Source organism: Amphibalanus amphitrite, unplaced genomic scaffold, assembly GCF_019059575.1.
Source record: "Amphibalanus amphitrite isolate SeventyFive unplaced genomic scaffold, NRLGWU_Aamphi_draft 000017F_arrow, whole genome shotgun sequence".
Classification (NCBI taxonomy): Eukaryota; Metazoa; Arthropoda; class Thecostraca; order Balanomorpha; family Balanidae; genus Amphibalanus; species Amphibalanus amphitrite.
This window is the reverse complement of record NW_024881513.1, coordinates 1,902,615-1,930,364: the sequence shown is the minus strand read 5'-3', so window position 1 is coordinate 1,930,364 and position 27,750 is coordinate 1,902,615. Positions and strand designations below refer to the sequence as shown.

At 55.2% G+C, this 27,750-nt stretch overlaps 1 protein-coding gene across 1 annotated transcript; it reads left to right on the top strand.

Annotated features, from left to right (window-relative positions):
• The first annotated feature begins 636 nt into the window (after window positions 1–636).
• On the top strand, window positions 637–27,750 carry LOC122387943 (fibroblast growth factor receptor-like 1). The gene is made up of 8 exons (XM_043378649.1): window positions 637–774; window positions 17,125–17,271; window positions 23,470–23,742; window positions 24,308–24,510; window positions 24,814–24,970; window positions 25,380–25,495; window positions 25,884–26,121; window positions 26,361–27,750. Exons 2-8 carry the CDS (start codon window positions 17,160–17,162, stop codon window positions 26,705–26,707), a joined length of 1,446 nt encoding a protein of 481 aa, XP_043234584.1. The 5' UTR covers window positions 637–774; window positions 17,125–17,159; the 3' UTR covers window positions 26,708–27,750.

Below are 27,750 nucleotides of genomic sequence, written 5' to 3'. Positions count from 1 at the left end.
AATGACGTCAAGTTCTGCCATGTTCATCATTTTCTGTTGATGGATGGGGTGGGGGCGCTTTGCACATGGGTGTGGGCGTATTACCCAGGGTGTGGGGCAAAACGCCCTTTTGTAAGGGTATGCGGAAACCTTTTTGGGGGGTTAAATACCACACGCAAAAGTCTTTTCTTGGTCTCAAAGCGTAGTAAAAAGAATGAGCTACATGATGGTGCCCAAAGGTTTGAGTAATTTGGGTTGGGTTGAGTGTCAGAAGGTTTCGCGCTTAATGGGGGCGTTTTTGACCTATTCACCCTATGCTTTTCTTGCTTTTTCATGGAGCAGCCATTGGAAGAAGGAAACAATAATGTGAAACTTATCAGTTATTCAGCCAACATAGCCTACTCGATACTCGATAGAAGAAATGTCTTCATTCCTGACATCGCCATCCTTTTCTTTCAGTCCGCTCCCTCCGTGTCGTTCCCGCACCCTGACCTGCCGTCCGTCGGTGGCTGAGGGGTCGGGTCGCTCCAAGGGTCGTTCGGCGGAGCGTGCCGGGGCGGTCGGCGGCGGCGGGCAGTCTCCGGTTCAGGCCGCCGCCGCCGGCAGTCGCTGTCGGACGGCGTGGGCCGGCGGACGGGTGTCGAGGCGGACGGAGGCTCGCGGACCGCGGAGGACTAGTGCGGAGTGCGCGGACCGCGGCGGTGACCGATCGGGTGCTGCCAGCGGCATACACAGAACACCGGTGCTGCAGGGGCGTGTCGGAGCCGGTGCCAGTCCGTAGCATTCATTGGTCAGGTAAGAGACGGAGACTGCCGGTCCGAGGCCACTGTGTAATTATAATGGGCGTCATGCATAGTCCCCACAAATGATCCACAAACACAACAAACAGTGGACAGACTTTATAATGGTGGACGACGGACTTCCGCTATCGACGACGGACGGCCAGCAGACGTGACAAACGGCGGACGTTCGGACTGAGACGTGCCAAACGGTGGACGTTCAGCCGTCCCAAACGGCTTAGGCCAAGACGACGTGTCAAACGGTGGACGTTCAGACGTGTCAAACGGTGGACGTTCGTCGTTCAGACGTGTCAAACGTGAAACGGTGGACATTCAGAACTCAGAAGTGTCAAACGATGAACATTCAGATGTGTTATGAACGGTGGACGCTCATTTAACCGTGCACTTTAGACATAATACCTAAAGAAGTGATATTATCGTTCATGTTTTGGTCGTAGAAGTAAAATAAATTCCACAAAAAAAAACAGTTCAAGGCAGTTATGACATTCCATTACCGAAACCGGTCTGGAATATGATAACTGCTTTGAGGTGTTTTAGGGTTAAGTTTATTTTACTTCTGCGACTAAAGAAGTGACTGTGATACCCATTGTGACGGGTCGGGGTGACTCGATGTTTGATGCGAGCGTCTCGCGGCGGTGACTCGCTCATTTACGAGGATCGGGGAGGGGGCGCTGAAAGGACGGCCAGGAGCTTCGCAAAGTTCGCTCCGAAAGTGGGCTGGAACGGAAATTAGGTATTCGAAATTGAGTTATTGACACCTCGTCGGACGCCATGTGTGACACCTTGTTGAGACCGAGTTGAACACCTGATCCCTGGTCGGCGGTAGGGCGGTCCTGTCTGACCCGTGTTCTGATGGTGGCTGTCCTGCCTGGTCCGTGGTCCGCGGGTGGGCGCTCCTACCTGGTCCGTGGTCCGCGGTGGGCGGTCCTCCCCGGTCCTGACTGTGAGAGGCGCGGGTCCGGCAGTGTACCGTGACCAGAGCTAGGTGACGGGCCGCCGCGGAGCCGCTGTGACCCGCCGTGTGGTGGGGCCGGCCGACCTGTCGTCACTGGTCTGTTTATGTCCCTGTCAGTCCGGTCAGGGGTGACGCCTCACAGAGCCGCGGCGTGAGTCAGCCGGGGCCGATCCGTCACCCGGCGGCCGGCCGGCCCTCTGAGACCAGAGGACGCCCACCGGGCCGCTGAGACCAGAGGACGCCCACCGGGCCGGGACGGACGGACACCCACCGCCGTCAGCTCACTGCACCGCGGACGGAGCCCACCGAGGTGGAGGTTTCTCGGTCACCGTCTCGGTGTCCACACGGCACACACCGGTAGCTCGCGGCTGGCGTCCCCTCCCCCGCCGAGCCCGCCGACGGCCGTGTCACCGCGGACCCGAGCCCACCTCGCCGTCAGCTAGGGTGGTCCACTAAACACAGGCGAGCTTCGCAGCCCATCCGTGCCACGAATAGCAGAGAAGCTGCTGCCGATTCCACAGACACTCGGTCAGAGTCGGAGAGTCACCCTCCGCCCCCTGTGGCCACCGCACTCTCCGCGTTGTTCTATATACCCTGCTCTCCGCCCCTGACAGCATCCCCCCGCGCTGTCTGTGGCTGGCTCCCGGCCCGCGGCTCGGTTCTGTCAGTGGATCCGTCATCGCAGCCGCGGTGGCGGCAGTCGCGTTTTTCAAGGCGTCGTGTCGGCTTCAACAGCCACTGGTTTCCCCCTCCCCTCGGCTCGTGGCAGCAAGGGAGACTCGGCGGTGTCCCGGGCGTCCCTCCTCTGTCGCGGGACACCGCACAATTGGCAGTCGAGGGAACGGTGCAGTATAAATCTGATCGCAAGGAAACACCGCTCGGATCGCCCCAGTCTACAGTGGGCATTCGCGCTGGCCACTGTGGCTGGACTGTGCCTGCGATAACGGGCGAGTCCGTGCACCTGTTCGGCGGAAACTGAGCTTCGTTGGACGTTGGTCAACCGGCTGTTGGTGCGTCCTGCGTAGGCGTCAAGCTGCATTACGACTTACCATAATATCACCTACACAACACACCGAGGCGCGGACAGGCCCCTCGGCGGCGGCCCCTGCCGCGGCGGCCGGTGCCGGTGTGTGCCACCGCCGGTGCCGCACCGGTGTCCTGACCGGATATCTGTTTTACGGCCGGCGGTCCTCAGCACCGAGACAAGTCTCGACCGCCCTCCCGAGCCGCCCCATTATCGGCGTGTCGTAGGCCGGATTTCGATAAGGCGGCGGTTTGGACAAAATATTAGAGCGCTCGACGGGCGCCATCTCAGCGGGCAGATGTCGGCACTGCGAGCGGGCGGTGTCGGCTGGGCGGGCGGGTCGTACGTAGGGTCGGTGTCAGCTCAGCGGGCCAGTGTCGGGTCAGAGGGCCGGTGTCAGGCAGGTCAGCGGGCCGGTGTCTGGTCAGATAGTTGATGGACCAGTGTCAATGCCGGGTCTGCTGTCGAGCCTCGCCGCGCCTCTGAGGCGCCGCGCCGACAGGCCAGGGTGGCCGGTCGGACCGAGTCTGCACACAGTCGCCGGTCGGCTGGTCACTGTCGCTGCACACTGATTTACGATTGTCGCAGCTCGCAGCCGCACCGGTCGGGCCGGGCCGGGCCGGGCACTGCCGACAGTTAATCGGTAGCCGCCACAGCCTCCCGACAGGATCGAAATGTAAGGGATGCTAAGATACTCGGCAGAAGACTCTGCCTATGCCGTGCACCGTTCCAGCGCGTAACGCTGCCGAAGCTCGTCCGTCGGCGGCCGGGTAGCTCAGCTGCAGTGAGTGGCGGCCGGGGAGCATGCAGTGAGCGGCGGCCGGGGAGCAGTGAGCGGCGGCCGGGAGCATGCAGTGAGCGGCGGCCGGGGAGCAGTGAGCGGCGGCCGGGCAGGCGGGAGCAGTGAGCGGCGGCCGGGGAGCAGCGGCCGGGAGCATGCAGTGAGTGGCGGCCGGGGAGCTGCAGTGAGCGGCGGCCGGGGAGCAGTGAGCGGCGGCCGGCGCCTCCCGCCATCGGCAGCGGCTCCCTCTTATCGCATTGCCGGCTCAATTAGAGTGCCATTGAACTAATCGGCGCGGCGCCGCGGGCCGCCGACTGCTCCGATTGGCAGCACTTAGTCGGCCGTCGGCGCCGGAGGGGAGGGGAGGTCGTCGGCGGCGCTGGGGGGGGGGGGCCGTCGGCGCTGGGGGGGGGGGGGGGCGTCGGAGCAAAAACCGACGGTGAAGCCCCTGATGATCCCACCGACAACGGACGGAGTGGCGGGCACCCCCATGGAACTCTAGCTCCCTGTATCGTGCAATGTGACTGGTCTACCAACCAGCCGACGCGGTCAGTCGTACTCCCGAGTCCCGACTGCACGCCAGACTCTATAGGTAGCTTAAAGTAGGCTGGGATCGGTCTCCTAGTATTATCTTCACCGTGCATTTTTGATGCCACCAAATGGCATACCACAGAATGTCACCGAAAAGTCACGGCTTAGAGGCGCGTGCAGGCCATCCGACTGGATTCCAGTTCGTCTGAAACCTTTCCATCTTCCTGGGACGGGACGGGTGTCTGGGCGGCGGCGCCGCCCGGGCACATCCCGGAAACTCGCCGTCCAAAAAGTGGTCCACCGACCAGCCGGAGCCCACCGAGCATGAAACGCGACATGACGCCGGTCAGAAGTGACAAAGCCGCACCGCGCTGTCGGCTGAGGTGTCGGCGGACCGGGCTGTTGGGGCGACCTCTCGGACCGGGCTGTTGGGGCGACCTGTCGGACCGGGGTGTCTGGCCGGCCTGTCGGACCGGTACAGCCGCGCTGAGTTGTCGGGTGAAGTGTCGGACCGGGCTGTCGGGCCGGGCTGTCGGGCCGCGGTGTGTCGGGTGATATGTCGGGCCGCGGTGTGTCGGTTGATATGTCGGGCCGTGGTGTGTCGGGTGAAGTGTCGGACCGGGCTGTCGGGCCGCGGTGTGTCGGGTGATATGTCGGGCCGTGGTGTGTCGGGTGATGTGTCTGGCCGCGGTGTGTCGGGTGATGTGTCTGGCCGTGGTGTGTCGGGTGATGTGTCTGGCCGCCCTGTCGGACCGTGGTGTGTCGGGTGATATGTCGGGCCGTGGTGTGTCGGGTGATATGTCGGGCCGCGGTGTGTCGGGTGATGTGTCTGGCCGTGGTGTGTCGGGTGATGTGTCGGGCCGCGGTGTGTCGGGTGGTGTGTCTGGCCGCCCTGTCGGACCGTGGTGTGTCGGGTGATGTGTCTGGCCGTGGTGTGTCGGGTGATGTGTCGGGCCGTGGTGTGTCGGGTGATGTGTCGGGCCGTGGTGTGTCGGGTGATGTGTCGGGCCGCGGTGTGTCGGGTGATGTGTCGGGCCGCGGTGTGTCGGGTGGTGTGTCTGGCCGCCCTGTCGGACCGTGGTGTGTCGGGTGATATGTCGGGCCGCGGTGTGTCGGGTGATATGTCGGGCCGTGGTCACGTGGTGTGTCGGGTGATGTGTCTGGCCGCCCTGTCGGACCGGTGTGTCGGACCGACCTGGGCGATGGTGTCGGAATTAGCTGCTCGGACGCGGCAGAGCGCAGAGCCGCGACCACGGGAGAGCCGGCGCGCCCGGCCGGCCGCGCTGCAGTCGGGGGACGGCCGGCGGTTTTCCCACCCGGCGCCTTTGTCCTGTCTGTCCGTCCGCCGGCCGCGGGGACGCTAATCCGGCGTGTTTGAGACGGTGGCGCCTCGGCTGTCACCGCGCCGATGTCCGACCTGCATCAGGGAGCCCGCAGTGACCAGGCGACGCGGTGACTTCGGGCTCACCGGCCGGTCCAGATATACCTAGGTACCGGGCGGCAGCGACTCCGGGGTATTTATATCTATAATCTAGTGTTGAGGCATCGAATTCGTAATGATCAGCGCGATCAGCGCAGGGCAGGCAGCGCTGTGCGTGATGATCAAATGCATTAGCGTCGCCACGGGGGAGGGGGCAAGCGGGGCAGCCTGCCTCCCCCCCCCCCCAACCTCGGACCGGGCACCCCCTGAGATCGATACAGATCCGATGAGATTTTGGAGTCGGGAAAAATGGGGGTACCTTTATGAGAATGTCTGTGAGGTTAGACTCGGTTGGAGCGTGCAGTTTAAATCAGAGTCTGACTCGCAGTCGCCAAATCTTCAAGACTCCGAGTCCAGACTCGGAAATGTCAATACTGTGATTCATTCCATGTTCCTAGTTCGTTCTTTACATTTTACAGCTGGTTTTCATAAGTTTTGGAGTGCTGACACAATTTTCGTTCAAAGCGTGAAACGAAATCTTCGGGGCCTTTCTCAACTCTCGTCAAACTTCTGCGACAGGCTCAATTACCGTACAAGTGTCGCAGGGCTCATGAGCTTGCTTTAAACAAAGGCTCCTAAGGAGCTCCACTGAGCCCTAAAGAAGCTTTCAGAGGGCCCAAACGGGCCTCTGAAAGTGCCACTGGTGTCCATGTTCGCTGAGGGCCCATACAGGGATCTTTGAGCCTTCGAACATTACATCCGGCGTCATACACTGGCCTCTGATAGTTCAGCCAAACTTTTGAGGCGACAGACTGCTAACCCCAAGCCGGTATCTGAGGGGTCACAGCTCACGTGTCCCTCTGAGGTCCGCAACACATGTTTATTATGTCCCTACGTAAGGTCCTTAGGGATTCGACACAGACCAACTTAGCTACGATCGGTGGCTGGGATAAGTCCTATGCATTTCACGTAAAACCTCTGCATGCATGCGTGAATGGAGGTTTTAGCAGGGTGATCCGATTAAATGGAGCGTTTTCCCCCTTTTTCTGGGTCAGTGGCGGATCCAAGGGGGGGGGGGCAAAATGGGCATTTCTCCCCCCCCCCCCAAAGGCATAATTTTAACATTACGCCTATGGACGAGGCATGGAAAGAATCGATAAATTGTTATGGTTTGCCCCCACCCCAAAACTCTGAGCTGGATCCGCCTCTGTTCTGGGTAATGATCATGAGCGTCGAGCGTCTACACAGGGGCCCTCTGCAGTGCGTCGGCAATCGCAGCCACTATATACTATAATTCTACCAGTCGTTTTTGTCATGAAATTTCAAAATTTCGAGTTTTTCTGTAAAACATTACATGTCATTGCTAGAAAAAAACCTATGTCACCATCGGATTCCTCGCACCATTGCGCGCCGAATGATTGTACAACGAGTGAGTAAAGACTGGGGAAAGGCAAGTTTTAACACAAAAGTTGATTTTGCCCCCCAACCGAAAATCTCTGGCGACGCCTATGTACGACCCCCTTTCCCCGGGTGGGACTAAATGCTTACTTCGAAATCTAAGCTGCGTTGCGGCATTGGCGGTTATGTGCGGCGTGTATGCCGCATGATTAGTAAGCGGCGACCACTAAATTAAAGACTCAAACGCTCCGACCGGTTCTCAATGAATAACACTGCATACCAAAAATGCCAACCGCTCTCGTCATAAGATATTTAGCTTTAAATAACTAGGTTATCTGCATCATCATTTTGAACCAAATTAATACTTTCAACTTAACTCACTCATTCCTTCCTTTGTTGTCTCCAAACAGTCTTTCGATTGTCTGGAAATCGTATGCTAAATCCCGTACCTGTATGCGACTGGTGCATATAAAGGCCGATAAAAGAATTTGAATAGGCTCTGGCATGCGATTTCCTGGCTACCCAAAAAAGTCTGTTTCAGTCTTGCTATCAAAACATGACCTCGCCCGCACAGGGGGGGGGGGGGTTGATGCAACCCCCCTAAGGTTTTTCGCGAATAACTCGCTTAAAAAGCGGCTGATCGCGACGAAACTTTCAGTATCCTCGCATTGATCAATTTAACACCCATCCTGAAAATTTCATGACCCTGACCCAAATGACCTTTGACCTGTGACCTACTTTTCGAGACCATGTTTGGCCGGAACCGCGATTCAGCGTATGTCGGCTCGCATTAGCAGCGCGTTTGCAGTCTTTTCGTGGTTTCAAGCGTTCAAACATGTGATATGATGTTGCCCCCATGCATTAGGGTGGGTGTCAAGGTCACCTGAAGGTCAGGTCAGGTCATTGACCTTTGGTGACCTCGGTTCACTTTTTCGAGTTTGACATGTTTCTAGGTCAGTTTTTTTCGAGCTGAATTCGAATTAAGCAACCACATGAACGTTTACAAAGTAGTTTTGGTGCCTTCGTAACATGTTACGAGGCTGTCAGAGGCGGTTGACACCTACTACAAATACCTGGCAGGACCTCTACTGGTTGACCTGACCTGACCTAACCCGACCTGGCCTAAATGAATGAAGACATCATCTGTGATCAAAACTAGCATGATATTCGTGATCAGCACCCCGAAAAACCCCATAGCAGCCACACTACGACGTTCTAACAGGTCCCAATTTTCCCGCCTTTTGGGTCATTGACCTGACCTGGAAGGTCAACCGATGACCTAGGACCTTAAAATTGGGTATCATCGGCTTTCTCTCGTCACGGGCAACACGCTCGTTTTTTCCGCGAAGCTCTAGCTTGATCAGGAGCGAAACGGCAAGGGGTTATACCTTATACGTTCGCGGCTGAGTATTAATTTGGTTCAAAACAATGATGTAGATAAGTTAGTTATTTAAATCTAAATATCCTATGACGAGAGCGATGGACATTTTTGGTATGCAGTGTTATCCATTGAAAACAGGTCAAAGCTATTGAGTTTTTAATTTAGTGGTCGCCGCTTACTAATCATGCGGCATACACGCCGCACATAACTACCAATGCCGCAACTCAGCTTAGATTTCGAAGTAAGCATTTAGTCTCACCCCCTTTCCCCTTGCCGTTTCGCCTTGGAGCTGCAGCGTCACGAAAAAAAAAAGAGCGCGTGTGCCATTACGAGACGCAGCGATTGGTGCCCGATTTTAAAGTCTCAGGTCAGCCGGTAACTTCTCAGGTAAGCTCAAGTGGCTTAGGGTACGGGTTCGCTTTTTTGCAAATAACTTCGCCAAAAATAGCCACGGAGCCGCGATTTTTGACAGGCTCATCGTGTTCGCCTTGCTCAGACGCGTCCAAACTCGAATGGTGTACTTCTTGTTTGGGTGAGGTCAACCTAAGCTGTTGACTTCGGGTCGGTCAGAGCCCCCAGGTCACGAACTTGGTCGATGGATGTCATTCGCATAGCATTCGATTCGGCAGGTCTTCTCGAGTCCATTAGTGGCTTTTCCGACTCGCTAGCTCAATTTGATCAGGAGGTAGTGACAACAAAAAACTTATGATCTTAGTGGTGTCATAAATGACGTCACGCAAGGTGAACAATGCAAAAGTGAAGTATCGAAACTTGCAAGGAATGCATAAAATCACGATTCCGTGTGGTTGAGATAGTTTGAGATCGTTTCCGGTGCCAAAACAGCAGTTTTTATTTTTCCCCATTGACTTCTAATGGTGAGGTCACGTGACCGACCTGACCTCATGTGGCCTTTAGGAAAAATCAAAGTAATACAAGTTGTGAGCCTCCTAATGGCTACTATGCTCATCTTCCTGTGAATTGTGAAAGCTTCTCTGGCACTGAGGACGTTGCGAATTTCCGACATCTGAAGAACGTGCAGAGGTTCCTTTGTGACGTCATAGGTCAGTGACCTTGCCTGACCCGAAAATGCAGTTGGTGTCTAAAGATGCCACTTGAGTCAAAGGTCAGGTATCCTCAGTTTCAGCTCTCCATCGCCAGCGTGTTCGGAAATCGGAGCTGTCGTGAAAAAAAAACGATTGGGGGGCGGCACCCCCCCCCCCTCGGACGGCGAGGTTTATAACACCGCACCAGCAGTGCGTGGAAATATAGGACCCCAGTGGTCCCGGGGCGCGGGTTAAACTTGAATCGCTTACCTTACTTTCCTCAGCACACCTTTCGTCCCAGCGGCCAGCCCTCCACTCTCTGTACGATGTCACAGAGCTCACACTGCGCAGTGCCACCCCTGTGTCGCTTTGTCATGAGGTCGCACTCAAGGCGTCGCACTCAGTGTTGCCAGGTCGAGTGATGTCAATACCTCCAGAAAATGTTGTAAAAACCTCTAGAAACCTCTGTTCCATTGCCGCTGATTATGAAGTATATATGTATACCTCCATACCTACCTCCGTATCACAAACCGTGGCGCTGTTTCAAAGCACGCTGCCATCCGCTGCCAGCGCGTGATGACATTATCAAGCCCATTGCTCCAACACTACCAAAGGGTCTGTTCCAGTCGCACTTCCTAACACCTAACTCCTCCAAGATTGCTTCCCTGTTCCAGTGTCAGCTCTAGCCCCTACAAATCAAAGGAGGGCCCTGCTCTAACCTCCTCTATCTTGCCCTTGGAGGAGTTTAGAGGTGTTAGGAAGTGCGACTGCAACAGACCCAACCCAAAGTGTGACGTCAGCGCGCTGGCAGCAGCTGGCAGCGGGCTTTGAAACACCCGGTTGTATCCCCAATCAAGATAATTCACTCATCCTTCGCATGCCTTCGCATTTGTCCACATAACTTGGTGGACTTGGTGCCCACCGTGGGCACCCCCACGGTGCCCACGGTATATCGAAAACTTTTAGCTGCAGCCGGCGGCCAGAGCCTCAATAGTGAACAAGCCAAAAGTAAGGTTTTTCGTTTCCATCAATCTGTAAAAAAAAGTGTGTTTAAGCATGCAATACAATAACATGAAACTAAGTAACTAAATAGTTCTCAAGAGACCTTGATGCTAATTGTCTTTTCTCGAATTTTCAGATTACCTCTAGAAAACCCTCTAGAATCCGGCATTTTTCAAAAACCTCCAGGAGCCCCGAAACGCTCCCCTAAAACATCTAGATCTGGAGGTTTACCTCTAGACCTAGCCTCGCACTAACCCATTTACCCGGCGGCGGAGCGCGATAATTTGATGACGTCATCAGAGTTACCATGGTAACGTGACAACACGAGCCGGTCAGTGTGCAGGCTCCCCCTCCCCATGGCATGCAGCTTGCAGTTTCAGCCGGCAGTACATCCAGCCCAGGTGGTCGATTTGACTGCCCTTACCCATGACAACAAAGTACCTAGGTACAAACAAACTTACTGAAGGTCAATGCTAAATAGATATGCAATACAATGGAGGACGATGCATATAGAATGCATGACGATTACATTAAAGGAAAAGGGCCACCTTTAACATGGGGATTGAAACTGAGATAGCCATCTTGTAGCCCGTGTCCGAAAACCTACCTGTCTACCTCCTTACGGCCGATTTCGGCCTCCATTCGTAGTTATCGGCAATTTTAAAAGAAAATACGCCAGGAATGCGTCCTTATCCCAGGAATGCGTTCTTATCCGACAATACAGCCACCCGCGGCGAGGCTTTGGTTTTTTACCAATCAGCTCCAACCAGCTCAGCTCTAACCAATCAGCTTATCTGACACAATCCGACGAGTCTGTCTTCTGAACGCTGATTGGCTTGAGTGTGACGTCATCGCTATGCCATCATACAGTAGGTGCCGTAGAGAGTATCAACATAGTACCAATATGTTAAATTGTTTTAAATACTTTTTCGCGAATTGTGCACTTCTGGCACCAGTTTTAAAAAGAAAATGAAATATAGTACTCAGCTTTCGTTGAAATTAAATAAAATAAATAAAAACTCAGCATATATCGGACGTTTCGTGTTCGGTTTAACACTTCATCGGCGATCATCGCCGATGAAGTGTTAAACCGAACACGAAACGTCCGATATATGCTGAGTTTTTAAGAAAATGAAAAATAATAATGTCAAAATGAAAAACAACGATATCTTCATATTTCACGAAGGTGGCCCTTTTCATACGGGGAATATTTGTTTCTGGTCCCTAAAAAGCTGTTTCTGGCACCTAATTGCTGATCAGCCCCAAAATGCTTATTCGACCCTAATATCTGAATCTGGCACCTAATTGTTTCCACACAGCCTAAAGTTGCCAGATCGTCTAGTTGAACTCCGTATTTGCTGTTTGCTGATTCAGCACCAAAACCAAAACATCCAGCACCTATTTTATTCCACGTTTGCCTACCTAATTCGCGTAATCTTCCTGATTTTATGTATCCTAACAACATGAACGTTGCATTCAGTGATATCAAGTGCCATTTTCGCCAGTGGAGATAATGATTAATGCCATTTCTAGCCAAAAGAGAATCACTAGCCAGCTATGGTGCAGCATAGCAAGACGCTCCTATACCAGCCCGCTATGTAGAGACCAGAGATTATTACGGAGCGAGCGAAGCGAGCGTAGTCTTTCCTTAGATTAACGGAAATTTCTGAGTATGAGCGGCCGGCCGGCCGGCCGTGCGGACGCTTTTGCGAGGCTTATATCTCAGCAACCACTTGACCGATTTACATGCGGTAAATTTTGTAGGGTAGCTTCACTCCTTCTACCAAGTATTGGACTATTCCCGATGCATGTGGGTGACCCCTTATGCACGTGCCACGTGCAAAACGAAGAGGTGTCAGTTTTGTAATTGTTGCAATATCTCGGTAACTACTTGGCCGATTGCGCTGAAAGTTGGCATGTAAGTAGGCACCCACTAGGCACTGCATATCCATGTGCCAGGGTTGGGGTGCTGCTGCACGTGCGCACGCGCAGGGGTCGTTTCCAGATCTCGAGAACGGCTTGACCGATTGCGTCAAATTTGGTACACAGTTAGGGACCGGTTAGTAGGGTGCCGTGCAAAAGTCAGTCGGGACCCATTTTGCACGTGCGCAGTGCATGGTGCCGCTTCCAGATCTCGAGAACGGCTGGGCCGATTGTGCTCAAATTTGGCACATCGCTAGAGACCGGTTAGTAGGGTGCCGTGCACAAGTCAGTTGGAGGTACCCCCTCGCAATTTCGCACGTGCAAGGCCCACCCTCTCGCTCGCTCCGTTAGTTGCCCCAAAAGGCGTTATACTGGTTGCACCCTCAGCCATTTTAACGTGAAAAGTTTGGATCCGTCACTTCCAGCCAGGCTCTCAGGTCATAAATTGGAGTAAAGCAAAATGTCAACTCTGAACAGACATGCCACGCAACCGGCCCTCTTTTCAATATTATTAGCTTTCTGCAATCATCGTCTGACTCCATCTCGATCAAACGCAGCATCCGGTTTCTACAGGGGCGTTTGACTGACCGGCCACACAATAACCAAAAACAAAATCAAAGCTTCATGCACACATATGACATAAGTAAGAAACGGATGAAAAAGGCACAACCAAGGCACAACTCTGCGCGGCAAACAACGGACAATGTCACTCCCACGCAAGATCCCGCGTTTCTTCAGCGGCCTTGAATGGAATGAAAACATTACATTTCTTTTTTGGAGCTATTTGATGACGTCAAAAAATACAATACCCGTTTTAATGGTCAAAATCGAGACAATTACTCACAAAAATGTTTCACTTTAAGCATTACAAATAAATACTTTTAAATATATAAATGACATTGTTTTTTTCAAACAAATCAATATTATTTGCTTACTTAAACGTCATATACAATGCTGAGATCACTACGGGGCTGTCTTAGAGTGTAGCTGCACTGGCAACCTTTAGGCTAGACTCCAGGGGTCATTATACCAGAACAACATGATTCTACCAGCTAGTAGTTCATTTTTCTACTAGATTGGTGCTACGCTCAGCATTTAGGTGCCAGATTCAGAAAAAAGAGTAAGGCGTACCGATGAATAGGTGCCAGAAACAGCTAATTAAGGTCATTTTCCATGATTGGTGCTGGTATCCACCAAATAGGTGCTGAGGACCAATTTTGGGGCGAGTCAGCTTTTAGGTGCCAGAAATAGCTTTTCTGGGACGCAATTAAATGGCGTCCTTTTCATACTACATCGTTTATAATGGTACTTGGTTGTGGCAATAAAATAAACAATAAAAAAAACTTCTAGCTGTTGTTCAGGGGCTGATCATCTCGCGCCTCAGGTACTGCGTGGCTGTGTACGGCAACGGGTCGGCCGCGAACGATAAGATACTTTTAAAAGTTAACTTCGCGACTCGTGTCGTCACCGGTTTGAGAAAGTATGACCACATTTCTCGCGCCCGTAATGACCTGCAGCTGCTCTCGCCGCGACAGATGTTTGAGCTGAGGACTTTGACAACAGCCTACCTACAATGTGCGTGCCAGTGGTGAGCCTGCACCGAGCTCGCCTCTCTGTTCACGACCTTTTCTGAAGCACGAACCTGTGAGCGTGTGACACGATCAGATTCACGCCTACGACCCCCTGCCACGCGCACAGTGACCGGCCAACGCTCGTTTGGTTACCGAGCAGTGTCGCTGCTAAACCGGTTGCCGGTGGGAGCCATGGAGCTAGACTCGCGGGCCGCGGGGCTTCAAGCGCGCTGCTAAGGCACTTGTTCTGTCGTAAGCTTTTATGTGTGCATGTGAGCGTGCAGGACGCAGGTATGACTGTGATGCTATCTGTGATTTTTTGACAACTTTCCCACCCATGTTTTAACTTTGTAACAACTGACACAGAATAGCCACGTCTGCACTGTGGAGTGTCTGCGGAAGTCGTAAATAAATGAATAAATAAATAAATAAATAAATAAATAAATAAATAAATAAATAAATAAAAAAAACACTTGCGAATGCAATTGCGTATTCGATACCTCGCTCCTGAGGCTCTCGGGTACCTACTAACAAGCATAGGCGGCGGAACGATTTGAGACAAGGGGGGGGGGGCACCAGCTCAAGGAGCCAAACCTAGGGTACCCCCAAATCCTGTTTTCTCATCGGATTTAGGCCACTTATTTTTCGTCACAGCCCTGACACGATGATTTTTTTTTTTACTAAACGAAAATGGCAGTTTACCCCCGTATGCATTAGCGTCGCCACGGGGGGGGGGGGGCAAGCGGGGCAGCTTGCCCCCCAACCTCGGACCGGGCACCCCCTGAGATCGATACAGATCCGATGAGATTTTGAAGTCGGGAAAAATGGGGGTACCTTTATGAGAATGTCTGTGAGGTCAGACTCGGTTGGAGCGTGCAGTTTAAATCAGAGTCTGACTCGCAGTCGCCAAATCTTCAAGACTCCGAGTCCAGACTCGGAAATGTCAATGCTGTGATTCATTCCATGTTCCTAGTTCGTTCTTTATTACATTTTACAGCTGGTTTTCATAAGTTTTGGAGTGCTGACACAATTTTCGTTCAAAGCGTGAAACGAAATCTTCGGGGCCTTTCTCAACTCTCGTCAAATGTCTGCGACAGGCTCAAGTACCGTACAAGTGTCGCAGGGCTCATGAGCTTGCTTTAAACAAAGGCTCCTAAGGAGCTCCACTGAGCCCTAAAGAAGCTTTCAGAGGGCCCAAACGGGCCTCTGAAAGTCCCACTGGTGTCCATGTTCGCTGAGGGCCCATACAGGGATCTTTGAGCCTTCGAACATTTCTGAGAACTTTAACTGGCCTCTGATAGTTCAGCCAAACTTTTGAGGCGACAGACTGCTAACCCCAAGCCGGTACATCTGAGGGGTCACAGCTCACGTGTCCCTCTGAGGTCCGCAACACATGCTTATTATGTCCCTCTACGTAAGGTCCTTAGGGATTCGACACAGACCAACTTAGCTACGATCGGTGGCTGGGATAAGTCCTATGCATTTCACGTAAAACCTCTGCATGCATGCGTGAATGGAGGTTTTAGCAGGGTGATCCGATTAAATGGAGCGTTTTTCCCCTTTTTCTGGGTCAGTGGCGGATCCAGTGGGGGGCAAATGGGCATTTCTCCCCCCCCCCCAAAAGGCATAATTCTAACATTACGCCTATGGACGAGGCATGGAAAGAATCGATAAATTGTTATGGTTTGCCCCCACCCCCAAAACTCTGAGCTGGATCCGCCTCTGTTCTGGGCAATGATCATGAGCGTCGAGCGTCTACACAGGGGCCCTCTGCAGTGCGTCGGCAATCGCAGCCACTATATACTACAATTCTACCAGTCGTTTTCGTCATGAAATTGCAAAATTTCGAGTTTTTCTGTGAAAAATTACATGTCATTGCTAGAAGAAAACCTTTGTCACCATCGGATTCCTCGCACCATTGCGCGCCGAATGATATGTAAAACGAGTGAGTCAAGACTGGGGAAAGGCAAGTTTTAACACAAAAGTTGATTTTGCCCCCTCCCCCCAACCGAAAATCTCTGGCGACGCCTATGATCAAATGAAAACACATTGAGCACGGGACATCTTTGGGACAATTGGGACTAATCCTGACCACAGGTGCGGAGTCGGAGTCGGTCGGAGTGGACATCTTTGACCGGAATCGGAGTCGGAGTCGATTTCGGAAACCGGAGCCGGATTTGGAGTCGGAGTCACCGGATATCCATAGACTCCGCAGACGATGCTGGGCTTCGGAGTCGGAGTTGGAGTCGGTCGGAGTCGGTAGTTCTGCCCGGAGTCGGAGCCGGAGTCGGAGTTGATTTTTGGAAGCCGGAGCCGGAGTCGGAGTCACCGAAAATCTATCGACTCCGCTGTGCTGTCCTGACAGCTCACCCCGCTCTGATGCCCGGAGCCAGCTGCCCCTGCAGTCCTCCCACCGACGACCGGTCCCCCGGCGTCGTCCCCGAACAGTGACGCGCCGTCGACATGTCGCCGTGCGCGCCCGGTGTCGTCGGTCCGGAGGGGAGCGGTGCTATCAGCGGCGTGACGGCCGACAAATTATGGTTTTACGACAGCCCGTAAATAATGCCAATATCGGTGTCAGCTAGGGACCGATAGAGACACGCCCGGGCCACCGCGCCCACCGGAGGTGGACAAGGGGACCCAGTCGCGACAAATGTCCGCCGATTACTTATGTGTACCTTCAACATACATCTACCGTGCTGGGACATAAGAACAGTGAATGAGGCAGACACATTAAACCAAAACGGGTGGTGTTGGACAGATCACACACAGACGACCATGACGGAGGTTTTGGCTCAAAGACGTCTGTTGAAAATGTGCATTGTGCCGTCACGGCTGGGACTGACATTGCAGAACACCGGCCGAGCTGACTGCCAAGCTTACGCTCTAGGGTTGGTGGTTTAGTGACCTCCCGGTACGTTCCAGGGTCGGTAATATAGTGACCTCCCGGTACGTTCCGGGGTCGGTGATGTAGTGACCTCCCGGTACGTTCTAGGGTCGGTGATGTAGTGACCTCCCGGTTATACGTTCCAGGGTCGGTGATGTAGTGACCTCACGGTACGTTCCAGGGTTGGTGGTTTAGTGACCTCCCGGTACGCTCCAGGGTCGGTGATGTAGTGACCTCACGGTACGTTCCGGGGTCGGTGATGTAGTGACCTCACGGTTATACGTTCAAGGGTCGGTGATGTAGTGACCTCACGGTACGTTCCTGGGTCGGTGATGTAGTGACCTCACGGTACGTTCCTGGGTCGGTGATGTAGTGACCTCCCGGTACGTTCCAGGGTCGGTGATGTAGTGACCTCCCGGTACGTTCCAGGGTCGGTGATGTAGTGACCCGGCCGCGTCCTCGCCATGGTGGAGAAGGTCGCACCGGCTGGCGACATCTCTGCCCGACCGCCGCTGCTGCTGCTCCTGCTGACAGTGCTGCTGCTGTTGCTGCTGTCTCGGACAGCGGCCGCCAAAGGTGAGGTGGGGAGAGGACGACCGGCCGGTCGGCGCCGTACCGCCTCCCCGCTCTGGTCCGGCCCAACGACTGCAATAACGTGTGACGCTGTTGTGTTTTTGTGATATTGTATGACGTGTTGTGTGACATTATTTATTGAAATCGGGCTGGGTGTGCTCTGAGCAGAACGTGCAGGTCGCTTATAGTGTTTCATCGGTGCCAAAACGCTCTTCCTGCTGGATTAAGCCTTCGACTTCATGATAGTATTGAGCCCTGAATAGTACCGAAGGCGTGTTAGACGACCGGACTGGTGAGCAGAGACTGGCATTCATGGGGAGCATTATTCGCCCACACGAATAAAGATGGTATATCTAAACTAAAATAAATGTAAAACATTTTTTTGGCCCAAGTGACCCACATATGCGTTTTATCGAGTGTCTTGTCGGTCATATGTCATTCGTAGACGGTAGACGGGGATTTAAACTTTATTCTCATAACAAAGGCGTGGAAGTGGTTTTTAGTGATATGACGACCATAACTAATACGCGACCATGATTGTTATAGCCATGTCTGTAATAATATAGATACGAGAATTTCAAATGTAGTTCCCTCACAGGCGAGACACTTCAACTGTCTTATAGAAACTTAAAGAGACCACGCACGGTCCCCAGTCGATGGGTTGGGGTGGGCTGGTGTCACTGTGTCGTTCGTTCTCGCAGTTGGCGCGGGGTCGGACTGACCCTAGAGCTGGCGCCGGCAGCACCTCCAATGGCATGTCTCCACATCTCAGACAGCCATCACCAATGCAAAGCTCATTCAGTCGACAGAACGCAATGGCTGATGTATGCTCGGCCAGATTGCGGGCGGCAGTGACGGATCGCTGCCAATATTCAATGCTAACTTGTGGAAACGATGCATATTGAGCCGTGCGGGCTGGGAGCTGGGCACTGATCGGTGCACCGATCCCGGCGCTGCTCCCAGCTGCCTGAGCGACGAGCCTGTCCAACAGGCAATGGTCACACTTATAACGCTGTGAGAGGCGACGAAATTTATCGATAGGTACTAGGAACACATGCCCCTGTCTGTTTCACTTAATTCACCCATAGGACCTGCTGCCGGTCCTTATAAGCGTATTCCCTATTCCTGTGCATTGTGCATTATGCATGTCTTACTTCCTCTGAAGTGTACGGTATACCTTATACCGTACACTTCCGTTGCGGCCAACGGTATACCTTCGTCTATGAAGGTATACCGTTTAAAATAGCTTATAGCACATCAAAATAAAAAAATCACTGCGCACTACGAAGTTCGATGTCGCTACGAGTCCTGTTTGCTTTTATGGTTTGTTGATTTCTTAGCATCTATTTTGATGTGAAAGTTTAACTTTTGATTACAGTATCAAGTAGGTATTCTCCTGATCTAGCGGGACGCAAAAGCAGGCTCGGGGACGTATCGTTCAGGGCCGCTCAGATACACCGGACCGCCACCAGTGGAGGCCGCTCAGACAGGCCGGACCGCCGATCGCGGGAGGAGGCCCGGCAGACACAACGGCTCTGCGGTCAGTCGCCGACTGCAGGCTGAGGCTATACATATACCGAGAGACCCGGCTCTGCGGCCGGTCCCCACGGCAGGCTATATACCGAGAGACCCGGCTCTGTGGCCAACTCCCCACTGCAGGCTATATACCGAGAGACCCGGCTCTGCGGCCAGTCGCCGACTCCCCACTGCAGGCTGAGGCTATATACCGAGAGACCCGGCTCTGCGGCCAGTCGCCGACTGCAGGCTGAGGCTATATACCGAGAGACCCGGCTCTGCGGCCAGTCCCCACGGCAGGCTATATACCGAGAGACCCGGCTCTGCGGCCGGTCCCCACGGCAGGCTATATACCGAGAGACCCGGCTCTGCAGCCAGCCCCCACTGCAGGCTGAGGCTTTATACCGAGAGACCCGGCTCTATGCGGCCAGCCCCTACTGCAGGCTGAGGCTACATACCGAGAGACCCGGCACTGCAGCCAGTCCCCACTGCAGGCTATATACCGAGAGACCCGGCTCTGCGGCCAGTCCCCGACTCCCCACGGCAGGCTATATACCGAGAGACCCGGCTCTGCGGCCAGTCGCCGACTCCCCACTGCAGGCTGAGGCTATATACCGAGAGACCCGGCTCTGCGGCCAGTCCCCGCTGCAGCCTGAGGCTATATGTATACCGAGAGACCCGGCTCTGCGGCCAGTCGCCGACTCCCCACTGCAGGCTGAGGCTATATACCGAGAGACCCGCGGCCTGTTTACCGCCGGCGGCAAACATTTACGGCGCCGGCCGAGCGCTCTCGGCGCGCCACGTCGCCGCCGACTCTGGAGCTTAAGGCTAAGTGAATGAGACGGAATGCATACACCCCGGCAGTCTAATTTCATTGCGGCTTACTTAAACATTTATAATGTTATTCAGGCTGGATGAATAATAAATGTAGATATAAATCGCGATGTTTTTTGCCCAGGTAGATAACTTTACATGTGTCCGTACGCTTGTAAAAGTGCAACGAAAACGTTTACTGTAACTGACTAGATATATGTGAACGTATGCGCCTATACAGTTAACTTTTCAATCGGTTCTTTCAAAATTAATAATTTTTATCGTTTTGACAACTTCATGACATCAGTTTTTACTTTTTTTATCATAGCTGTCACTTCTCACGCCTGAGTCCATGTTGAAAATGTCGTATTTTGTCAATTACACCACAAGTCGTGGCCTAAATGGCAGCTGCATTATAAGTTTGACGAGAAAAATAATTTGCGGACTAACGACAGCGGGCTGCTCCCTTGCCTGACATTAAACTCCTTCTTTAGGTATTGCAATCAGTTAATGATGCATTCATACTGTCGTGATACAATGGCTACACCATTATTCTATTTGCGCCCCCCTGGCGCAATTGCCATGGGCGCAATTAAAATTGAGGCACTTTTTAATAAAAGCATAGAAGTTATGATAAAGATGTTGCAGGAAGTTTACGGTTTCAGTGATATACAATGAAAAAGGGGTTTTTCTTTCTAAATATCACTCTGAAAATCACACCAATATCGTAAATTTTTATAGCCAACGGTTCAAAATACTGCAAAAAAGTTAAGAAAACGCCATAACATCTTTGATGGCGTAATGAGCCTTGCTGATTGGCTTCATCAGAGTGTTTGGGCCATAAAATGAACAATCCAGTGGTGAAAATAATGTTTTCGAACACAAAATTCTAAACATGCCATTGAATCCGTGGGAATGTTGGTGGGCGCAATTGGTTAGGAGGGCGCAATACACCCACTTTCCCCTAGGTTTGTAGGTTGTAGGTCTGTAGGTTAGGTTGTAGGTTAGGTTGTAGGTTGTAGGTTTGTAGGTTGTAGGTTAGGTCAGGTGAGGTTAGGTTATGTTTGTTTTTGTTTGGTTTGTTTACCAAGAAGCATCTTCGGGTAAAGCGCCTTCCTTTGGTTGGAAAAAAGAAACACGCTAATCGTGCGCGGGTCGAAGCTGATCCATGATTCGGCGAACATCGCGAATGAATGGCGAATCTGTTGCGAATAGTCGGCGATACCTTGGCAACAAGTCGGCGCACGCAGCGACATGTGGGCGGTGAATCGGCGAGTGTTTGGCGATCATGTTCGTTTATTATAAGTTCGGCGAACGGCCACGAAATTTTCATTTTTCATGAAATATTCGTGGCGGTCGTGACGAACCGTAAAAGTCGTGCGGTGGGCACCGACTGGTCTGCGAAATGCCAAGACCGTGGAAGAAAGATCCCGAATCGGTCCGCGACATAGGATGACTTGCATATTCGTGCACATTCGTGTACCAAAATTCGGCAGTGTAACAAGGGCTTTAGTGCCGCGTCGCCGCCGACTCTGGAGCCTAGTGCCGCGTCGCCGCCGACTCTCGGGCCGCGTCGGTGCCGACATTGGCTGAACGGCGCAGAGTCGGTGCCTAATCTGGCCGCGTCGCCGCCAACACTGGGAGATCGGCACTGCGATTGTCGCAGGCCGACGCGACGACTCAGGTCGGCACCATTTGTGGGACACAGACGTCGGTCTTTGGTTGTCACTATGGTTGTCTATGGTTGTCACTATGGTTGTCTATGGTTGTCACTATGGTGGTCTATGGTTGTCACTATGGTGGTCTACGGTTGTCACTATGGTGGTCTATGGTTGTCACTATGGTGGTCTATGGTTATCAGTTGCAGACAGGTTGATCAGTGCGGAGTGGAGCAGAGCAGAGCAGATTGTCGGGATGGTGCCGTCCCTGTGGAAGTGCCGGGGGGGGGGGGGGGGGGGGGGGTGGCTGCCGACAGACGCCATGGTGTTGCCGTCCGGTGCAGCGCAGCAGTCTCCAGAGGAGCACGACTGCACTGCCGCCCGCCCTGCCGCGCTGACCGTCCGTCCCTGCTCTGTGCTCCCTGCCGCGCTGGCCGTCCCTGCACTGCCGCCCGCCCTGCCGCAGTGACCGTCCCCACGATCTGCGTTCCCTGCCGCGGTGACCGTCCCCATGCTCTGTGCTCCCTGCCGTGCTGCCGTATAAAGGCAAAATCCATTATGTTCGGGTGACCTCTGACCTGAGGTAATGGCCTCTGACCCGACATAATGGTTTTGCCTTTGCACGGCAGCGTGGTGGCCGTCCCCATGCTCTGTGCTCCCTGCCGCGGTGGCCGTCCGTGCTCTGCGTTCCCTGCCGCGGTGACCGGCCCTGCTCTGTCCGCCCACACTCCACAGCACACAGACCTACGCGTCACTGACGTTTCTGCACATTAGCCATCTTTTGATGACCTTCAGTGACTTGAGCTGCTCTTGACCTTACTTTTGATCGACTGAGACACATGAGCTCGTTTGCTTCAATGTTTAATATAATTATTTGACAGATGTGTAAAAATGCAAGTGTCAGCAAGGCTGTTCCGTAGCTCGACGGAACGGCCTTGCTGACACTTGCATTGCTTCAATGTCTCTTATCCCTATTCCTGGCGGGCTCCGCCGGGACAAGAAACTGGCGGGGGGGGGCCGATTCGGCCCCCCCCCCTAAGATCTCGAGAACGAAGCAAGATAGCGACAAGCGGTAAACGGCATCGGATACGCACGGCCAAGATCTACAATTTTTATTAAGGTCATTTTCAGGTCAGGTCAAAGATGACGTCACAGGGGTCGAAAAAGTCAAAATGGCGGCACTAGATATGGAGAGAGTTTTTCTCGAATAACTTTCGAATTAGTCAAGATAGGAACAAACTAAGGGCATCATCGTGATCCTCTCGTCAATCCGCATCGAATGATATATATGTTGACCTCGAAAGGTCAAGGTCAAAGGTTGACCTCAGGTCACGTGACCTCGAGGTCATCATGTATATCATTCGATGCGTCTTGACGAGCTGAACACAATGAGACCATCCACGCGTCTGTATCTTGTTCCTGTACGGAGTTATTGGCCAAAAACCTTTGGTGACCTTTGATGACGTCACATGACCTCACAGCTGCCCAACAGCAAAACAGACCTCAAGGTAGTGAAGGTTGATCGTATATGAAGTCATGTATGGTATATGGGGCCATTCCGACCCGTTTTAGTGGTAAAAACAGGGAGTTGATTTTTCCCCCATTGACTTATAATTGCACATACTGGTACCCTAACTAAACCCTGAAGAGAAGAAATTGATCGATCAAAAACTCTAGCTCTGGCGTGATTGCAAACTTTTCTGAGGTAGGGTCACCAAACCGCCTCTGGTGACCTGACCTGAGGTCAGATCAACTCAAAATTTTCAGACATGTTGCGTAGAAGCCTTTTAGGAAAAGTCAGAAAATTTGAGCTTCCTAGCTCAACGCGTTTGGGAGAAATAACCAAAAAACCTCAGGGGGGGGGCTCCTGAGGCCCCCCCCGCCAGGAATAGGGTTATGTCTATGAATGCAAGCTCGAGTCAGTTCGAGTACAACATCGAACACGCTCCTCTTAGTTCGATGTTATACTCGAGCTGACCTCCCCTGATGTCTCTAATTTCGGTCTGGTACGCGTGCCGGTCTGACCTGACCCGGCGCGAGGCTGTCCTGTCGGCGCGGTGCCCCACGTCTGGCCACTGCACTGGGTCTGCTAGTCTCTGGCCGTGGCGCGGTATACTGTGATAGATCGGCCGCTCTGCGCGGTCCCCACTGACGGCGGGCGCCGGCCGGCCCGCCGCTCTCCGGTAGCTCACGCCCGGCTGGCCGTTGCGGGCAGGTCCGCCGGTGCGCGTGCAGCCGGTGTCGGCGCACCTAGTGGCGCGGCTGGGCGGCGCGGCGCGGCTCACCTGTCCCGTGGCCGGCTCGCCGCCGCCGCTGCTCGAGTGGCGCAAGGACGGCGCCCAGGTGCTGCCCGGCTGGCGCCGCTTCAGCCGCCAGGGCAACACACTGCACGTGGCCCGTCTGACGGCCGACGACGCCGGCGTCTACGTGTGCGTGGCCGTCAACGGGTTCGGCACCGAGCGCGTCACCACCGAGCTGTTCGTCATCGGTGAGTGGGCCGCCGCCACGCGCTGTCCGGGGGTGAGTCGGACTCCGCCGCGCGCTGTCCGGGGGTGAGTCGGACTCCGCCGCCTTCCGGGGATCGGCCCGCGGCTGTCCTGGGTGAGGGACCGACCCGGGGAGCGGGGCCCAGAACACCCCGAACCTCTCGTGGAGCGTGCTTCCGTCCGGGATCGATCCGGGCCCCGGGGGCGGCCAGCCGACCGAGGAGAGGAGAGGACTGAGGAGAGGCGCCCCCTCGGCGCCCCCTCCGGCCAGTGAGCGTGTGTCGGGGAGTGCACTGGGACCGGGAAGGGGCGGCTCTCTCAGTTCCCCGGCGATTGGCGGCTGCTCTCTGCAGTCCATAGCACCTGCTCAACAGGCGCACGCAGTTCGCCCTTCGAACTCATCAACGGATTGACTGAATAAGATGATCAGACTCGCCCGACCCAAGTTTAACGAGGTCTTGTATTAGTTTGTGCATGACATCGTACCTCAGTGAAGGATGCCACTGAATTATGTGAGCCCGTACATTTATACGGGTGTTTGAGTTCGGCCTGTGGGCGTGCCGACAGACCCGGAGACGAGCGGCGCGCCGGCGCTGTCCGGCGGCGGCGAGGGGCCGGCCGATAACCTGCTGACGTCCGTCCACGGGCCGCCGGTGATCCGGGCCTCGCCCGACCACCCGGACCGGAGGGTGCGCGCGCCGCTCGGCTCGCGGCTCCAGCTCGGCTGCGCCGCCGACGGCCACCCGCCGCCCCAGCTCAAATGGTACAAGGTCAGTCGCAGGTCAAATGGTACAAGGTCAGTCGCAGGTCAGTTGGTACAAGGTCAGTCGCAGGTCAATTGGTACAAGGTCAGTTCACTAGTGCGAGGTCAGTCCCAGGTCAAATGCTGCGAGGTCAGTCTCAGGTCAAATGCTGCGAGGTCAGTCTCAGGTCGAATGGGACAAGGTCAGTCCTAAGTCAAAGGCACGTGATCAGTCTGAGATCACCGGTCAGGGGTCAATGACAACAGTAACTGATAATGTAAGCCTAGATCAGCAGGTAACCTGCAGCTGCCACGTGTCTGTGCGCCACAGGCGGGTCGGCCGGTGCTGCCCAGCACTCGGCTCTACGTGCAGGAGGACGGCCAGCTGGTGTTTTCCCAGCTGGTCCGCTCCGACGAAGCCGTCTTCATCTGCGTGGCCTCCAACATATTCGGCTCGGCCAACCACAGCTTCAGCCTGCGGGTCTCCGGTGAGTGGACACCTGACTTCAGACTCCTGGCGGAAAACCTCTGAACGGGGACCGCTGACAGACCACTGCTGACCGCTGACAGACCACCGCTGACCGCTGACAGACCGCTGCTGACTGCTGACAGACCGCTGCTGACCGGTGAAACACCATTGCAGACCGCTGCTGACCGCTGGCAGACCGCTGACAGACCACTGCTGACCCTGCTGACCGCTGACAGACCGCTGCTGACCGCTGACCGGTCAAGGCGGAACGGAGCACGCCCAGGTCGCTCTGCGCTGCCGCTGAACCGCTGTCCCCACTCCCAGGCTGGGGCGGGTGGTTGGGGCTCCCAATACATGTGTCGCCCGTCCTCTGTGGCTCGGCCGTCGCTCTGTCTGACTGCTGGGCCCGCGTGTCCCCCGTCCCCCAGAGCCGGAGTCTGCCGACCCGCTGTTTCTGGAGGTGCCGGCCAACTCCACAGTGGCCGAGGGTGACACCGCCGTGCTCAGGTGCCGCGTGCAGAGCGTCTCCAAGGCGCACCTCAAGGTAGGGCTCGGCCGGCGGTCGGCCGTGGCGCGTGCCGTGTGTAGGCCGAGACCGAATGGGGGCAGTCACTGCGTCACCGCGACACCAGGCGGCGCACGCCATAGCCGCACAAACAGTAGTCCGTAATCCAGTCCGTGTTTAAGGACCCACCACCCCCACCCCGCCCCGTGAGTCACGCTTATTCAACTGACCATTCTCCATAGATTCTCGCAGGAGCTGCACTGCCCGTTTGGTAATGGTGAACTACTTCGCCTGCCCTCACTTCGCTGATACACCCTAGCCGCTGACACTCCGTGACCCGACCTCCCGCCCTCTGCTGACGTTCTGTTGCCCCGGCGCCCGCTGCTGAGCCCGTGTCTGCGCGCTGACCGTCCGGCCGTGCCGGCAGTGGGTGCGGCGACTGTCGGCCGGCGCCGCTCCCACCTTCAACCACACGCAGACGGTGACCATCAAGGGGCGCCGGTACGCGGTCCTCTCCGGGGCGTCCAGCTCGCAGCAGGGCGACCGGTTCTCCAGTGAGCTGCGGCTGCCGGCCGTGTCCGCCGGCCAGCAGGGCGTCTACGTCTGTCTGGCCGCCAACGGACACGGCTACCTGGGCCGGGAGGCGCTCCTTCAGGTGACCTCAGGTGAGGCCGGGCGATCACTGGGATCGCTGGGATAGGGGATCGCTGGGGTCGGGGAGCACTGGAAGGTGCCGGCAGGGGCTGACTGCAGCGCTTCCGTGCTTTGCCAATTTGCATTTAATTTATAAAAGTACCTGTGTTTAAAGACCTTACTGGTGTGAGAAGCCCAACGGTGGTGTTCTCAAAGCGGCGGCTGCTGCCGCCCGCCCGCCCGACTGACTGACGCGTTCTCTCGGCGGCAGCCCCTCCCAGCTCGGCGCCGGCGCTGCTGCTGGCGCTGCCGGCAGTCGCCGTGGTGGCGCTGGTCCTCGCCGCCGCCTGCTGCCTGCACCGGCGCCGACGGGCCGCGCCGCCGCCGGCCGCCGACCGCAAGAGGAGCCGGCGGCCGGCGGCGGCGGGCGCGCTGCCCTCGGGCGGGCGCACCGACCACGTGTCGCCGCGGCTCCCGGGAGACGGCCAGCGGGCGGTGCGCGCCGCGCTGCTGCCGCCGGCCGCACGGCTCGGCGCCGACGGCGCCAGCGTGTCGCACAAGCACGAGCCGGCGCCGACACTCGACTACCGGCAGCTCCGACACCTGGACGTCGTGTGAGAGCGGCCCGAGCCGGCGTGGGCGGCCCGAGCCAGTGGGAGCGGTCTGAGCCGGCGTGAGCGGCCCGAACCGGCGTGAGCGGCCCGAGCCAGTGGGAGCGGTCTGAGCCGGCGTGAGCGGCCCGAACCGGCGTGAGCGGCCCGAGCCAGTGGGAGCGGCCTGAGCCGGCGTGGGCGGCCCGAGCCAGTGGGAGCGGCCCGAGCCGGCGTGAGCGGCCCGAGCCAGTGCGCGCCGCCCGGTAACGGAGCACAACAGCATAAAGTGCCTGAGCAGTTAGGCACAAACAGTAATGTGCGACCGTGGAGCCGAGTGCCAGGACAATAGTGTAGATGCGCGACTGAATATCGGAACTGGTGCGTGACCGCACAACCAAGCGCCAAAACTATGGACTGTGACGGCGCAGTCGAGTGCCAAAACAACAGTGCGACCCCCAGACCTAGGGTCAAACCTCTGAGCGTGGTATGCGAGACGGAGCGTCGGATACAGGGTACGGATGCGCGGCGGAGCGTCGGCTACAGGGTGTGACGGCCGCTCAGGTCAGTATCAGAACCACAGGGTATGGATTATGGTCGGTATGTCGAGCTGCAGCTTAGTGTCGGTGCCTGAAGGCAGCGAGTACCGGCGGGACGGGTCGGCGTCCGCCCGCCCTGTGATCCATGTCCCGTGGTCCCGAGACCCCTGACGGGTCGCCCGTGATCCCAGGTACGGACGGAGGACACCGTCCGGTCGTCCCCGAGAGCAGCCCACCTAGTCAGAGCGGACCGGCGCGGCCACCCGCGGCGGTCTCACCGCAGCGCGGCTAGCGACTCGGCGTGTGCCATATTGTTCTACGTGATGTGTGTCCACTGTCCAATGTTCATTGAGAGGCTCCTAGAGCACATGTGTGTATGTCTTCACAAAGTCGAATGCTTATCGTAACAGTTTTCATTTATATCATTCCTCTGAGAGCAGGGCAATATACACAACTTTAAAACAAGTTAGTTTGCTAGCTCAGCATTCGATAGTCAAAACAAACGCAATCAAAACAATACATCGCCAACTCA

Bases quoted from the DNA above. Each gene is read 5' to 3' on its own strand.
- LOC122387943 (XM_043378649.1), top strand. From the start codon at position 17,160: ATGGTGGAGAAGGTCGCACCGGCTGGCGACATCTCTGCCCGACCGCCG. The intron at 23,743-24,307 runs GTGAGTGGGCCG...GCGTGCCGACAG, and splicing joins CACCGAGCTGTTCGTCATCG to ACCCGGAGACGAGCGGCGCG. The intron at 25,496-25,883 runs GTAGGGCTCGGC...CCGTGCCGGCAG, and splicing joins TCTCCAAGGCGCACCTCAAG to TGGGTGCGGCGACTGTCGGC.